The sequence below is a fragment of the Athene cunicularia genome (assembly GCF_003259725.1).
Source record: "Athene cunicularia isolate RWA chromosome 6 unlocalized genomic scaffold, athCun1 chr6_part1, whole genome shotgun sequence".
NCBI lineage: Eukaryota > Metazoa > Chordata > Aves > Strigiformes > Strigidae > Athene > Athene cunicularia.
In genome coordinates, this window is record NW_020799105.1 from 17,575,889 (window position 1) to 17,590,529 (window position 14,641).

At 38.9% G+C, this 14,641-nt stretch overlaps 1 protein-coding gene across 20 annotated transcripts in view; it reads right to left on the minus strand.

Annotated features, from left to right (window-relative positions):
• ABLIM1 (actin binding LIM protein 1) overlaps nucleotides 1-14,641 on the minus strand; it is a 224,795-nt gene that overhangs the window by 12,410 nt on the left and 197,744 nt on the right. For 8 of the 20 annotated variants that reach the window (XM_026851348.1, XM_026851367.1, XM_026851357.1 and 5 more), the window contains 8 exons: nucleotides 10,580-10,684; nucleotides 8,220-8,267; nucleotides 5,776-5,922; nucleotides 3,533-3,624; nucleotides 3,302-3,398; nucleotides 1,444-1,505; nucleotides 1,084-1,144; nucleotides 120-127 (listed from right to left, as the gene is read on the minus strand). In XM_026851348.1, the coding sequence (XP_026707149.1) occupies nucleotides 120-127; nucleotides 1,084-1,144; nucleotides 1,444-1,505; nucleotides 3,302-3,398; nucleotides 3,533-3,624; nucleotides 5,776-5,922; nucleotides 8,220-8,267; nucleotides 10,580-10,684 (620 nt within the window). Of the gene's footprint in view, nucleotides 1-119; nucleotides 128-1,083; nucleotides 1,145-1,443; nucleotides 1,506-3,301; nucleotides 3,399-3,532; nucleotides 3,628-5,775; nucleotides 5,923-8,219; nucleotides 8,268-10,579; nucleotides 10,685-14,641 lie in introns of all 20 variants that reach the window. The other 12 variants (XM_026851352.1, XM_026851349.1, XM_026851360.1 and 9 more) reach the window with 7 other exon arrangements.

Genomic DNA, 14,641 nt, shown 5'->3' on the forward strand with positions numbered 1-14,641 from the left:
AGGAAAATCAGAGCTATTGTCTTAAGAAACCCCTCCCTGTAGCAGAAATTCAGACTTCAACAAGAAAGCAGATGCTTTTAGTTCTGTTGTCAGTTGATTGATGAAAACCCGTACTCTACCTGGAAATCTGAAAAGCAAAAGAGAAATCTCATCAGGTTTAGAGTATGGAAGAACACAAATCAGACACAATCTACCAGATAATCCTTGTGTCTTTTGGTCTACCTGATCTTTTCAAAATCGCACCCAATTCTCTAAGGTCAACAACCTTCCTACTTTTGGGCTTAGTTTGTAAAGAGTCAAACACTCCATTTCGAGCAGGCTTCTCATTCAGGAAACTTAAGTCACTTTGGAAATACTAAGAAACACAAAAGCACAATCAAGTGAACAAAGAGTCACCAAAATTCAAATGTGTAGAGCAGGATACATCTCACCTAACCTCTGCCATCAGATAGCTGTCTGGATTCCTTCACAGTCTATAGACACAGCACCAAGACGCCTGATTGTAGAGTATCTAAGATAGTTGGGATCTATCTCACTTTGTAGATAACTAGCCTCTCTCTCTTTCTCTCAGCTCAAACCACTTGAAAACATTAACTCTCAAAGTTTCATAACTTTCACAAATATTGTCAATTTTTATTAGGCAATGACTGATATCACATCCAGCTCAAAGTCATAATGAAAATCATGAGCAGCAATGGAGATTAGAAGGCATTATCCTCCTTTCTTCACTGTGGCATTCTTTCAGACTATGCAGTGGATGGTTATTTTCAGAGAAAAAAAAAAAAACTAACAAAACTCAGTACATATTCCTGCCAATATACGTTACCTGCTTTCCATTTGCACCAATACTAAAGCAGTCCCTTGGCATAAACAAGGATCAGCCCCACATAAGCAGATTTAGCAAAATAAACTCAGTTTTGATAGGTATTTTCAGAGTTTTGAGTTAATTGTTGAGATTATCAGAGGAAGTTAAAATGTACTGAGCAAATACAAAGTAATCATATTCACAACCTTAAAAAACCCGAGAACTGATTAAACATGTTCAGTAAAGAAGAGGCATGTTAAAAGGCTCCTCAGCCTTACCTCTAACACCACCACTCACATCCCCATAACTGTTGTACTGACCAAAATCTGTAGACACCGGCTGTAACAGGAAAAGAGGGACATGCACATAAATTCACAGTTCATGACTTCACAAGTGGCTTGGTATATGGGGAGAAATAAATTGCTTTAAGCCTTTTATTACCCCCTCAATTTTCACAACATTTCTTGCATTGCTTTCTTGCCTTTTTAACAAGGAGAAGGGACATTAGTTTTTGTCTGATTTCAGATGGTCTTATAAGAAATCTTGATCAAACTGGAAGTCCAATACAGTTAATATAGAAATATATACCATGGATAATTAAAGCCACATTTTGCTCCTCAAAATCACCATCTCCTTACCCTGTGAAGTCCATTTTTTCCATAGCCAGGGAGAGAAGAGGTTTTGGAGGCTGAAGCATGTGCTGTTGAACAAGGAAGAGAAAAATCTTGAAAAATCCCATAGAAACTCAAAACCAAGAACATTTGAGGAATCAACTAGCATTAAAAAACACAGATAAAAGGGCTAAGCATATACATAACCACCTGAGACACACTGACTTTAAGAAACTAACATCTCAGCCCCAAAATCATCACAACCTTCCATACATTCTGTAAGTTACATGCAGCTTTATCATGTCATGGTGGCAGGTCATCAAGAAGGGACACTGCGATTTTGCCAGGCTCAATTTTTTGCTACAAAGAAGAAAAGGCTATTAGTTTTGATCCTGTAACACTGTAATTGCCAGATGTTTTGGTACTGACTTCAACAGGAGAACAATCAGAATGGGCAGTGCTGAGTGAATTCAAACAAGTTTGAGAATTTGGCATTCTATTCAAAATTATAGTTATCCTGTACATGATGTGACACTTCTGAGAACACAACATGATTCAACAGAGCTCTGCGACTCCTACTTTCATCTGAAATGAAAGTGAAGTAAGGTATCTGGGCACATTCAACTTAGCATTTGCACCAACCTCAGAAATTGCACGAACAAGATAAAGACAATGTTGAAATATTAAGAGTTTCAAACATCAGTGTTTTCAAATACATATGTAAAGATAGATAAATAGTAAGACAGTCAGCATAATGATCAATAGGAGCTCTACAGTTAATACAGCTCCTTCAGACAAGATCCTCCGTATAAGAATGCAATTTTTTGTTTTTTAAATGTTATTTTTACCACAGAAGGGGAGGGAATGTAGAACTTGAGGCACTGTTGTTGCCAGCAATAAGAAGCTTTGGGAATGGCACCACTAATTCCACAAAAGGCAACTGATGACTGCACTGATTATCACTGCAAAGAAGGACGGACACACTCCCAATAAAGGAGTCCTCCAACCTGTGCTAAGGTTAATAAAAAAATCATAAACTCTGAGTTAAGCAGGTAGACTCTGGCCCCTTAAAAATTACAGATAGTGAGGGAGAGTCACAGACATTCTCTCCAAGACCGTAAATAGAGTCAACGCACTTATACAACAGGGAACAAGGAAATCCTAGTTTGCTTGGCAGCTACTCCAGTGGACATCTCCAAAGAGACTCATCGTGTCCCTTCTTGGCTTGAAGTACAGCTGCTGTGCTACAACAACTGGTGGATGAAGAAAGTGAAATAAAACACCCAAACACTTCTCTGGAGATCTGAGAAGGCCACAGATCTATTCCAAAATGTGCAATCAGGCCAGGAATCTAAGCCACCAATTAGCCAAAACTGACTTTTGTGCTTTTGCTTCAGAACAGAATACACCCAATCAAAATGTCAGCCAAGGCCAAAACCCTGGCTCTGTTTGGAATATGCATCCCCACTGGTAAACGTTGCAGACTTTCTGTCCCTGGAAGGAGTGACTGAACAGTGATAGGAAACACCAGTTTAAGCAAAGCGTGTTATTGTAATTTAATAACCCAGCCCATTAGCATGTGTGCGATGTAATAGTCACCGAGTATATTACCTCACTTCTTATCTATACTAGAAAATCTCTCTCCTCAAAACTGACTGAAAATTCTCAACCTCGTATTTCTTCTAATCAAAAAAACAACCACAACACTTCTCCCCTCATCAAAACCAGCTAATGAATTAGGCCACTCTTCCAGGGGAGAACACCACATATACATACATCAAGCCATCTTCCCAGTGTTCTCTCTCCTGGGAGACAGCTTGATATGTGTATGTGTGGTGTTCGTTATTTACTGTTCATTATTAGCTTTATTGCCTACAGGAATTACCTGGAGAATCATAACGACTGGCAGAAAGGGCTGACCTATCGCGACTCTCCTTTTCCATCTCTTCTTTGAGTATCAATTGTCCCAGACCAGAGTTGAGCTACAAATGGCAATTAGAAAAATATATCAATAAAATAAAGCTGATTGAGACATTAGTAGAAACTGCTTACAAAAAACAAAGGGGCACTTTTTGGATGGTGTTCAGAAACAGCATGAAGACGAGCTTATAACTACCTTCATGAGCTGCTCCTCCTGCAGCTGCCGCCGTCTCTGTAGCTCCTCATCATCTTCCTCTCTTCCACTTGATCTGCGTCTCATGTCAGCTCCTGCTTCCATAAAACCACAGTACAGAGAGAGCTTTGTGTATCAGTTCAGCCGCAGCTTGAAGATTTCAATGCCAGTTCAAAGTACTGGTCAGTTTGATTTACTGAATAAACAAAGCAGTATTTTCTTGCAGACTCAAAAGATTTTTTAAAAACTCACTCTTAATAAAACTCACGCAGATAGCCTGCCCTATGGCTGTCAGGCTTCTTATAAAATTAACAAGAAGTTAAACTGCATGTAAGTTCCAAACTAAGCAACAGTCCCGGATACAAAAGCCATGAATCAATGTAATAGAAAAAAGGGGGTTCAGATTGCTAGTTCTGGAAACATGGGGTTTAATGGCACCAGTAACTGCATCAGTGGCTGAAAACATAAACTCTGATTCATATTTATACTTTCATCTAGACTCAGAAAAGCAAATCTGAATTAACAGTTCAAATGGAAAATTAAACTACGTTGATCTTCTAAATGGACACTCATATTTGGAATAAACAAGGTGCTATTTTTATTCTAAAATGAAGCAAACTAATTTTGTCTACTGGATAAAGCTAAAATTGACACAGGTGTTCTACATTTTAGTTCCTTATTTTTTTATTGAATAATCTTTATTTTCTTGAACATTCCTAAGAAAAAGTCCAATTTAGACACCAGCACACTTCCACAAATACACAGAATATGATATTGCTGCAAGTATTGCTGCAAGCATTTAGACAGCAGTTGTATTTTTTTCTGCGCAGGCTATATCCTGATATAGTTATTCACCAACCCTATTTGAATGAAAACTAAATTTTGCAACTAAAGTATCAGAAGGTTTATATCAATTAAATTGATGCTAATATGGAGAGAGACAGAAAGTTCTGGTGAAAATATCTGTATTTAAATTATTTATTATTTTGTTTGGTGTGTCAGGCTTTTACAAGACTTTTCAGTACAACATCAGTATTAGTAATTTTTTGGACAGTATAGCTCATTCTAGCTCTGCAAGCAAAATATCACACACAGACAACAAACCAAAAAATGTGGGGCTTACAGGTCTGGATTTTTGTGATTAATCTTGTACAATGCCTTCTTATTTCTGAATAAAATACAGCCATGAGCACATCTTAATGTTCCAAACAGTCCTGTTTAGTTTCTCAGATGTAACAAAACCACCTGATAGCCAATATACAAAGCAGTTTTACTGGAAATAATTAAAAGTTGTCATCCACTGCCTAGGGACTGAGCTGAAAGCCAAAATTTCCAACAAAGGCTCCACCTCAGACATACGATACAATACTGCTGTATTTATCACAAGCACTGTCAGTAGAATTTCGAGTATGTAGATGTTATCACTATGACTGTAATGTTTGACAGGTTACATCCCATGTAAATGACATTTCCAAAAAATTGCCATTGCATATGCAGTCCTTTCAGTTGGTCACTGAGCTCTCCCAGCACTTCTATGAAAATCCTATTGTGGTGAAAACCATATAGAAACCTGAAACAGGCAACACCTTCAGTATTTCAGATGTGACTTCATAAATGAACTAGGCTAGATAGACTATTTTATGCTACAGGGGTCAATAAAAATTATCAGAGAAAAAACCAAACCAAACAAAAATTTAAAAATGATGATGTGCATGATTTAAATAAAATAAAATAAAGATACTTGTAGTGTTATAACACAGAAGAAAAATACAAAGTCTGTAGAAACAGTAGCTCTGAAAATCAGGACTTTTTTAGTCCATTAATTGTTCATTGCTTCTTGCCATGGAATTAGTCATGTGGTTGGAAGCAATCATATTTTCTGTGGAATATTTGCTATTAGCTTAGAACGAAAAGATTAAATAGACAATAACTGAAAGAAGTCAGGCTTGTGTGTGTGACACACCACATTTTTTAAGCTACTGCACCAGAATTCACCCAATTTGTCTGTGGGTTCATATCTGTGTGATCAATTCAAAAGTCCTTTAGCAAAACCTCTTTTAATCAGCGCTACTAAAATAGCTTTAAATTCACAGCCACTCAGAGGTCTCACCAGAAGAGCTGTACTTTGTGGTGAACCTGGAGTGGACACAATCTTCACTACCCATTTTTACAGCTCCAGTATTAATCTATTTTGCTTACCAGTACCTTTTAAGCCGTGTCGCTTGTATCTTTGTTTTTTTGCATACCTATGGCCGCAAGGGAGGGAGGACCTGGCCAGTGGTCTGTCTCAATCTTTGGTATCTCGTTGGGTGCTGGTGCATGAGCTGCTGGGAACTTGGAGGACTTGATGATATCCTCGGAGGACTTGCTCTGTGCTGCCAAAGCAGCTGCATCTAGATGGCAATCAGGGAACTTAGCTATGTAATAATGTGTATCAATATAAAGGTCTTTCTTATTTTGGCAAAATTGTATACTTTATAAGAATTTAATTTTCAAAAGCAAACATTTTCACGTTTTGCTTTTCTAATTCCAATTTTCAGCAAAGTAATGTCTTTCTCTTGCCAACAGGCTGGAATCAAACCTTCCTCTCCTCCCTCATCCTCACCCCCAAAAATAACCCCAAATCAGATATAGATTTTACTCGGGTTGCAGTGTTAGAATCATTAGGCAAGAGTGAGAAAATTCACTCTAACAGTATTTGCCAGTATCTCCTAAGGACAGCTGATTATTAATGAAGGTGAGACCAGATTTATGTACTGATCTGTATTCCCTCCAGGGCAAGAAAACAAATAGTTCAGACAAACAGCACTAATTTTAACTCTACTGATGCTAATTATTTCCTATGTTTCTGTCAAAAGCTGCAAAACAAACAAAAAAAAGACAGCTGAAACAAATATGTTTATTGAACCAGTGGATTTTTTCTGCTGCATGCCCTTGCTTATGAGCATGCAGTAGTAGTAAAAGCAGATGTGAATTTATTAATAAATACTAAACTCTATTCAGATCAACTTGGCAGGGACAGGAGTTGCAATGAAATGAACCTCACCAATAAAATACCTCAACAGTGGGGCATTCACTTAAAATTCCAGACTAAGCCAAAATCTCTTAAAAGCATATGAGGATGTGCATTACGGCTTTCACTTCTTGACATTAAAAAAATTCAATAGGATTCAGTTTACATTAAAACTAGCCTTAACTAGCTCTTATCTGCAAACTGTTAGCTCAAATAATTTTCTCTTATATGAAGCTACTGTATCACAAGCAAGGATTCTGGACTTTTTAATCTTTTTCTCTTTTTTTTTTTTTAAAAAAAACCCAAAACCACATCTGTTAATGAAGTGAAGCACTGTGTTGCTCATCCAACAGGTTCAGAGTAGTTTAGAAACATCAGTATGAGATATCATTGGGTATTCTGCGCATTTTATGAGTAGGAAAATCTAAGCATAATTGCAGGTATGGAGGAAGCTGGTCAGAGTTTACAAAAGCATGACTTCAAACAGTACTTACGTATTAGAATTGGTGATGTCAGTGGTTAAACATTCACATGTTAATGGGAGGTGAGGAGATACATTAAAGCCATAAAAATAAACAAAAATAATGTTAAGACTTTTTACAAAATGAGCATATGGCTTGAAACTTAAAAAAGAAAGAGAATAAACCCCTGATATAATACTGCAGCAGTGTTATTTGCAATGCTCACTCCTGCCTACAGAATGGTTTTCCTGGGCTTTCGTAATCATGGGCTCTCAGTCAGCTGTTCATCTAAACCCTGTAGTACTGCTAATTTGCTACTTAACCCTAAATATAGTTCACTGGATAAATGGTCTGCAAAGGGATGTAAACTCAAAGTCTTTAAAAAGTGGAGTCATCTGTCTTTCACAACATTACATAAAAATTATCTCTTACTCAAAGTTTACTGTTCACAACAGAAGGCAAGAGTGAACACACTCTGTTATAACCCTGACCTTGCTCTGCAGTAATAAGGACTGGCAAGGCAGTGGGCTTCTGCCACCATTTCAGACTTCCTGTAACAAGAAAAGAACTTGCTACACCAAAAAGATTAGAGCACTAACACTGCTGAACAACTCAGAATCCAAACACCTGGAGAAACAAGTACAGCATACTGCCTGAGCTGTATCACAGGGCTTGAGAATCAAATTAGCCCTGGCAGTGATAAGTCACCTACATTATCTTCAATGATCAAAGATTCCTATTTAAAGCCACAGGTACATTTGGAATTCCACTCTGATAATAACATTTCCATCTTTGCTGTTGAAATAAATTATTGTACTTTGTCTGTTTAGAAGAAGGATATTCCATGAAGTCCCTGTCAGAAACAGTTTGTTGTTAATCCATTGTAACATGATCAGTACCCGTGTTCTGAAAATATAAACTTAAAAGAAGTGAAACACAGGAAGGCATCATAACGCTGAAGAGGCAGCAAAATCCCAGTTAATGGCAATTTTGCCATTAATATCAACATGGCCAAGATTTAAACCATAAGATCCAAATGACAAACATGTTTTAAAACATAATCACGCAGCAGGACATGCAATAACAGTTGTTTCAAGCTTGGACTACTAATTTTTTCATGCTTACAAAGTAAAAATTGAATGCTTTTCACTAGTCTGTGTGCCTTTTAATTTAGTTGACACTCCAGTTTTGAAATAAAAAGGGAAAGATCATTTACCATGTTGTTTGTAGATGGGCGGTTTTCTGTAAATGTTGACACCTTGATCTGTGAAATTGAGAAACAGAAAAATGGGAATATGAAAACTACTTCATGTGCAGAACAACATAACTCCAGCACTAAAACAACAGACAGACCAAATCAAGGATGTAGCACAAGAAAAAGCCAGAAAGCTATTTCTAGTATTATACAAAATCAGATTATTCAAAGAAAAGAAAACATAAGAACAAGTGAAAAGTCAAAGACATGTGGTATGAAGTCCTTTGGAGCTGATTCGGTAACATGTGGATGCATCCAGTTCATGAACCATTCATTTTAAACATCCAGAAGATTATCAGTGGGATAAAAGTTAGAGCAGAAATGCAAACAAGCAAGACATTTCAATGGTGAAGATACAAGCCATTTGGGGAAAACCATCCCAAATAACTTATGTGGAAAATTGTGCTTCAGTCATAACAGCTCAATTTTCTTTCCAACTGACCGGCTGGATTGAGCAGAGGAGAATGCAGTGAGCCTACAATTCACTTTAAAATGCAGAGAAAAAAAATAGCTGCTTAATACACTGTTTTGAACAGTCAACAACAGCTACACTTCAGTGAATCAAAGGGACGCTTTGTGCAGTGTTAACTGATACGCTACTAATTCTCAAACCACGAGGATAGATCTTATTTCTTTTTTGTAATTATTTTATTGTAAGCACCATATTGCACGTTATCAATGTAAATGAGAATAAAAACACGCCCCTGAATTCTAATGCAGTAAATCTACAGCATATCTAAAAGATACCATATTCTTACAAATAATAATCTAAGACAGGAACCAGTTGGTTCTGAACTACCTTCCCACCCAAGCCAACACTTCATGTATTCGGCACAGCTACAAATACAAAAGTTAATCTAAAATCAGTGCTACAGTGCAAAAATCTGTCAAAATCTTATTCAAAGACCAAAATGAGCTACTGAGAACTAGAAAATTAATGTCAGAAACCCATTTTGCTGCTTCATACTGCCTGAAAAAAGTTTCCAGTGACATTAAAATGGAAGATGAAAAAGCATTTTAGAAATACATGCTGTGTATCGCAGGTCCAATTAAAGTGCTACAGGAGACAATTTAGCTTTTGGCGTTAAGGAAAGCTAACTCTAAAGATCTGTTGAAACAGAGGCAAATCTTACTCTGCAGAACCCTACTCCTTGACTAAACAGGCAAATTCATTGCACACAAAGACACTGAGGTATTACATTCTTGTTAGTGATCTGTTATGGCTACTTGATCCGTAAATAGGTATAAACATTACAAGGGTAGTCATGCAGTACTTTTGCGCACATCTACACCAGAAAGCTGTAAAGATGATAGGAACACAGCTCCTTCCGTGGCTGCACTGTGCCAGCTGAGGAGGATAGCTCTCCCACCATGCTAGGATTATTACCCAGAGCTATTCATGCAAGTGCGCTTTAGCTTACGCAAGTCAAAGTGAGCCAGGTTAGCTTCAGCAGTTAAAACAGCCTACCTTAGCCAAGCCAGGTCACACTGACTGAAAGGGAAGTTCCCGCAAACAGTTTATCTGCCAGATCTGAGGAAAGGAGGAAGAGCAGTAACCTCTGGCAGTGCGAAAGGATACTAGACTGAAGGGCACCTGAAGAATAACTGGATATAGTAAGGCTTTCTGCTAGCACTGATGCGGTCAGAAGATGTATCTCCACAACCCTAGGCATATGCAAACTCATCCCATCAAAATCCAAGACAGATGATCTTCTCAGAGGCTGGAAGAACTGGGCGGCTCACTTCAAAACAGAGAATGCCCTTTATAGAGAGGACATCCTAAGGCATACATCCTTGTGGATCTGCAGGTCCACAAGCCATTGCACAGATCAAGCAAAGACACATCCTCATCTATTTTTTTAAAAAAGGTAACACTAAACTAGAACTGTTGGGTTCAGGACCGAAACAAGTCACAACAATCTGAATTAACAACACACTTAATGGCTCACTGGTCAACTCTTTTCTGCATGTGAATCAAAACCAACTCCTCCAAAGTTAGCAGAGTTATGCTGGTGCTCAGCTGGTGCAACTGGGAGGAAAATCAAGCCCTATATAACTCATATTCAGCTCACAGGCCATCAACAGACCCTTGTAAACCAAGGCATTCTAACAGTGAAACACCTGACCAACAGAATAGGTAAAAATCACAATGAACCCCCCCCACATCTTAACACACTACTCCTCTCAGAAAGCGCAGTTCCAAACCCTGAGGGTGCACTCCATGGTAAACAGCGTGAAACAATGGAGACAAGACAAAAGTTACAAAAGCTACATTCTACACTGTGACAGGACACCGAGACACATACAGTGCCAGCTCCTACCTGGAACATGGAAATGTTTAGGGGCCTGAGCGTAAGTTGGAGTGAGAGGGCGGCTGTCGGGCCGATAGGGGACAGGGGAGTTCCGACCGCTGGACGGCTCATTGCCTCCAATGAAAGAATGGAGAAAACAAAATGAGAAGAGGGAGAGCAATAAAAAAAAGCAAGCCCAATCAAACCCAAACAAAACTGGTGGAATCAAAACCTCTAGGGAGAAAAGAAGTTGAACCAAAAATATAAACACAAACAATAACAAGAACTGGTAGCCCTGGTGACTTTTTTCCCCTGATATTCCTGCAGAGACAAAAATTCATGTTCAGGCTGGAGTTGAGGTTTGAGCAGCTCAGACTCATTCTGTCGGCATGCAGGCAGGAGCTGTGTGCTCGTAGCTGGTGATTAGATGGGCAGCGTGGAAAAAAAGAATGGAAGGTTACTTGGCAGTGATTTAGTACGGAGATCGATATTTGGAGTTAAAAGTTGCAGACACAAAGCATAATAGTTGATATGCAAACCCAAAATGAAACCAACTCCCAAGCAGGTAGAAGCAGATGCTGGCAGTTACTACAGTTCCCTAAACCAAAAGCATACAGAAGCTAGAGATGGAAAATAGTGGTTAGGTCACTTGGCCCATATCAAAAGGCGTAACTGTTCCTTACACACTCTTTCACTGGTTTAGCTCTCTGGTAGGAAATTTTCGATATGACAAAATAATTTGTTAAGTAATGCATCCCAACTGCTGGCTGTACCCATATTGCTGGTGTCACCCCAAATCTCTGTCAATGCCAAATTTGGCTCTGGTGACAATACTTCACCACTGCTGATTTAGCAAATCTGAATCTAATGTCTAAAAACTTAGGATCCATTTTGCACACATGGTTTGTTCCATTTGTAGGATTACTCTCACCAGGACTATTTCTTTGCCTCCTAACAATCCACCACAGCAATTCAATGGCCCTGAAAGTTCCTGAGCCTGTCAGGGCAAGAGGACTGTTGCAGAACCATGCTGACTGATTCCTAAGTATCAAGACATAACAGCCAGATATCCAAATGCACAACTGTGTGTGTACGATAAAAAGAATGGTGCTGCCTTTTACTTTGTGCCATTCTTCACACTAATGCAAACTTGCACAAGCAAAACTGTCCACATGGATGCTTATTTTACACAGGTATGAGTGACCACAATGGTGAAAAGTACGGCAGCATCAAATCCCTTCCATCCTTCAGGTAGACACAAAGGCTAGGAAAAAAAAAAAAAAAAAAGAGGGGTGGACAAGTACAGGAGGGCTGTAAAACACAACAAAAAAGAAACTGCAGTCCTCCTTTCAGCTACAGGTTTCCTATGTCCCCTTAGAGGACCCAAAACCTTGGACTTGGCAGAGATTTATTTATTTGGTGCAGGTGGGGGGGGAAGGAAAAAGGAATTTTTCTTTACACTTCACACAGAAGCTCCTCTTTTACTTGAACAGTCATCTGTCAATCTAAAAGGCACCAAAAGGGAGAAAAAAAAAAAAGGACTCTTTAAAACCTTGCTGAGAGATGTGCCAGCAGAAGCCTTTGCCAGTATACAAGTTAATCCATCTGCATGTTTTAAAAATTACATGCACATTTCAGGGGGCTTGGCTGTACAAAATTTTTCCAGAAGAATTCATGTGCAAAATTCTATAGGGAGCACTTGGATATTTCATGATGTTCTTTCTGTAAATGAAATGATGCTCTTTTCTGTAAATTACATGATGTTCTTTCAACCACAAGAGTTGATGGTGGTTCTCTATTTTGGGCGTAGCGATGTTGAGCTTCTGGCCAGGTAACAGTAATTGCTGGGTCTCCTAACACCAGAAAGCAGTATGAATGATGTGTTAAAACTATATTGTCTTAATGTATGTTCCTATACTTGTCAATTCCAATAGTGTTCTACTTGTCCTGCCTTTGAGATATTGTGATGGTGAAACACCTAACTTAAGCTGATATTACTTATGTCTTTTTTTTCTATTAAGAAATTATGAGTTACTCTTCAATAAAGCCATTGTCTTATAGGGAAAAAAAAATATCAGTACTGAGATGGCCTCAAGATAGAGTTAATTCTAAAATTTATAACCTTTATAGAGACATGTCATTCTGACTTCTGCCTCCATTAGCACTTAGTATATTCAATGAAAGAGAAGAATCAAAAGTGATTTATTGAACTGTGGACTTGTCACAACAGAAGAGTCACAAGTCCATTTTACCGGTTGGGAATTGGTAGTCAAAATGAGGGCACATTCAATTTACAATGCCTCTATCACCAACACTACAAATACAGGGAAGAAACCCCACTTGTACCCCCTTCTTTGTCTCAACTAGACACAACTAAATATGCTCACATCCATAAATATACGCTGGCTAATCTTGGATCTGGTACACAGATAATTTCTTTAGAGAGAACTGGTGATGTTGTATAATGCATACAGCACCAGGCAGATAATTAGTGGGCATCATCCTTCACATGGTGCTTTACTGATGTCTCTGTTGGCTTATATTTCCTGGGGTTCTTGTGCAGTCTCTCTCTTCGTAATGATTCCTACAAGTACTGACAAATGACTCTCCTTTACACTTTCTAGGATGGCAGTCTCATTACTTCCAACCACTGCAGGAGGGAATGGTACATCTACTTAGATTCTCATTAGATCATCCCTGAGGAGCCCAGTCTGATAACAAGGCTTAAGTGCTTCAAATGCAGCTGTAAAATCACCCACAATTTATGAAACCAGTGCCAACATCTGTGGAATGTGCACATGCACACAGGAAAGCAGAGCTGCTAGCCTGCCTGCACCTGCCTTCCAGGGCTTCATCGCCGGCCTGCTTGCAGCTTTACATAAAAGCAGGAGCTGTGCATGCTCTGAATTTGGGTTCCTTGCTGCTGTGCCTGCACATGAGAGGCTCTCTTACTATCTCAGATATGCCGTAACTAGTGTTAACTCCACTAAGCAACAAGAGCACTACAGTTCGCCAACACTATAGGAAAAACTACTTCCCACATCCCTGGCATGAGGTTGAATATGTGTGGGTGTAGGTGGGTGGGGGATGTTAAGAGATAATGAAGTAAGTTTAAAATAAAAATCAATCACTTGAGCACAGCAGCCTAGAAGTGAAATTCAGAGGCTTTTTTTTCCTTCGTTCTGTTTGCTCCATCAGGTGGTTCCCATTTTCTGCAGCTCAATTTGTTAAGCAGGTTCCCCTAGCAGTCAGGAATATAATTGCTTGCCTACCCATAGCAGAGTGTAATACAGGTTCCTGCTGCCTTCTAAAGTGTTCACCACTGGGCTCACTGTGTGATTCACAAGCTAAGTTCACAGAATCAGGCCAAAAAGCCCATATGCAACCAACACTAAGCCTTCTGTCAACTTGCAACCAACGCTGAGCCTTCTGCCCACTTGCAATTTAGTTGCTCTACTTTGAAATAGAAAAAAGGGCTCAACACCACCTGAAATACTGTCCTATTCAGGTTTTGTCAAACTATCATTCATCATCTTGCCCAGATGTGTAGCCCTTATTTCCCACACAAAACTGAAAGTCATGAAAAAGCCAAAGCACGGCTGTTTTCCAGAGCAGAGCTTTAAGCTGCATCTCCAAAACCCTGGAAATAGTTATCAGTCACAGAGTACATTTGATTTCTGAGACCTGCCTCAGGGAAGGAAAGGAGGAATCTATGAAAACCAAGGCCCAAATTCACCATGAAGGTGGGCAGATTCTTTATGGGAAGGTCTGTGAGCAAAGGAATACACATTAATTGGAGCTCTTTATGCAGAAATCTTATGGGGGCTTTGCAATATTCTTGAATGCCTCTGAAAAATTCTAGGCATGTGAGATGAAATCCTGGTTCTCAATGAGAGTTTTGTCTTTGATTTCAGTAGGGTCAGGGTTTCTTTCATTCATGGACTTGTTTTGATTCTTTCATAGCAAAGACAGTACTTTATTGAGACAAGACCAAATCCAATAGAGTCCAAACGAGATTAAATGAAGCCTAAGCTGATGCATATTACACCCTCTTCCAGCTCATTCAATATAAACATTACATCAACAAACTTT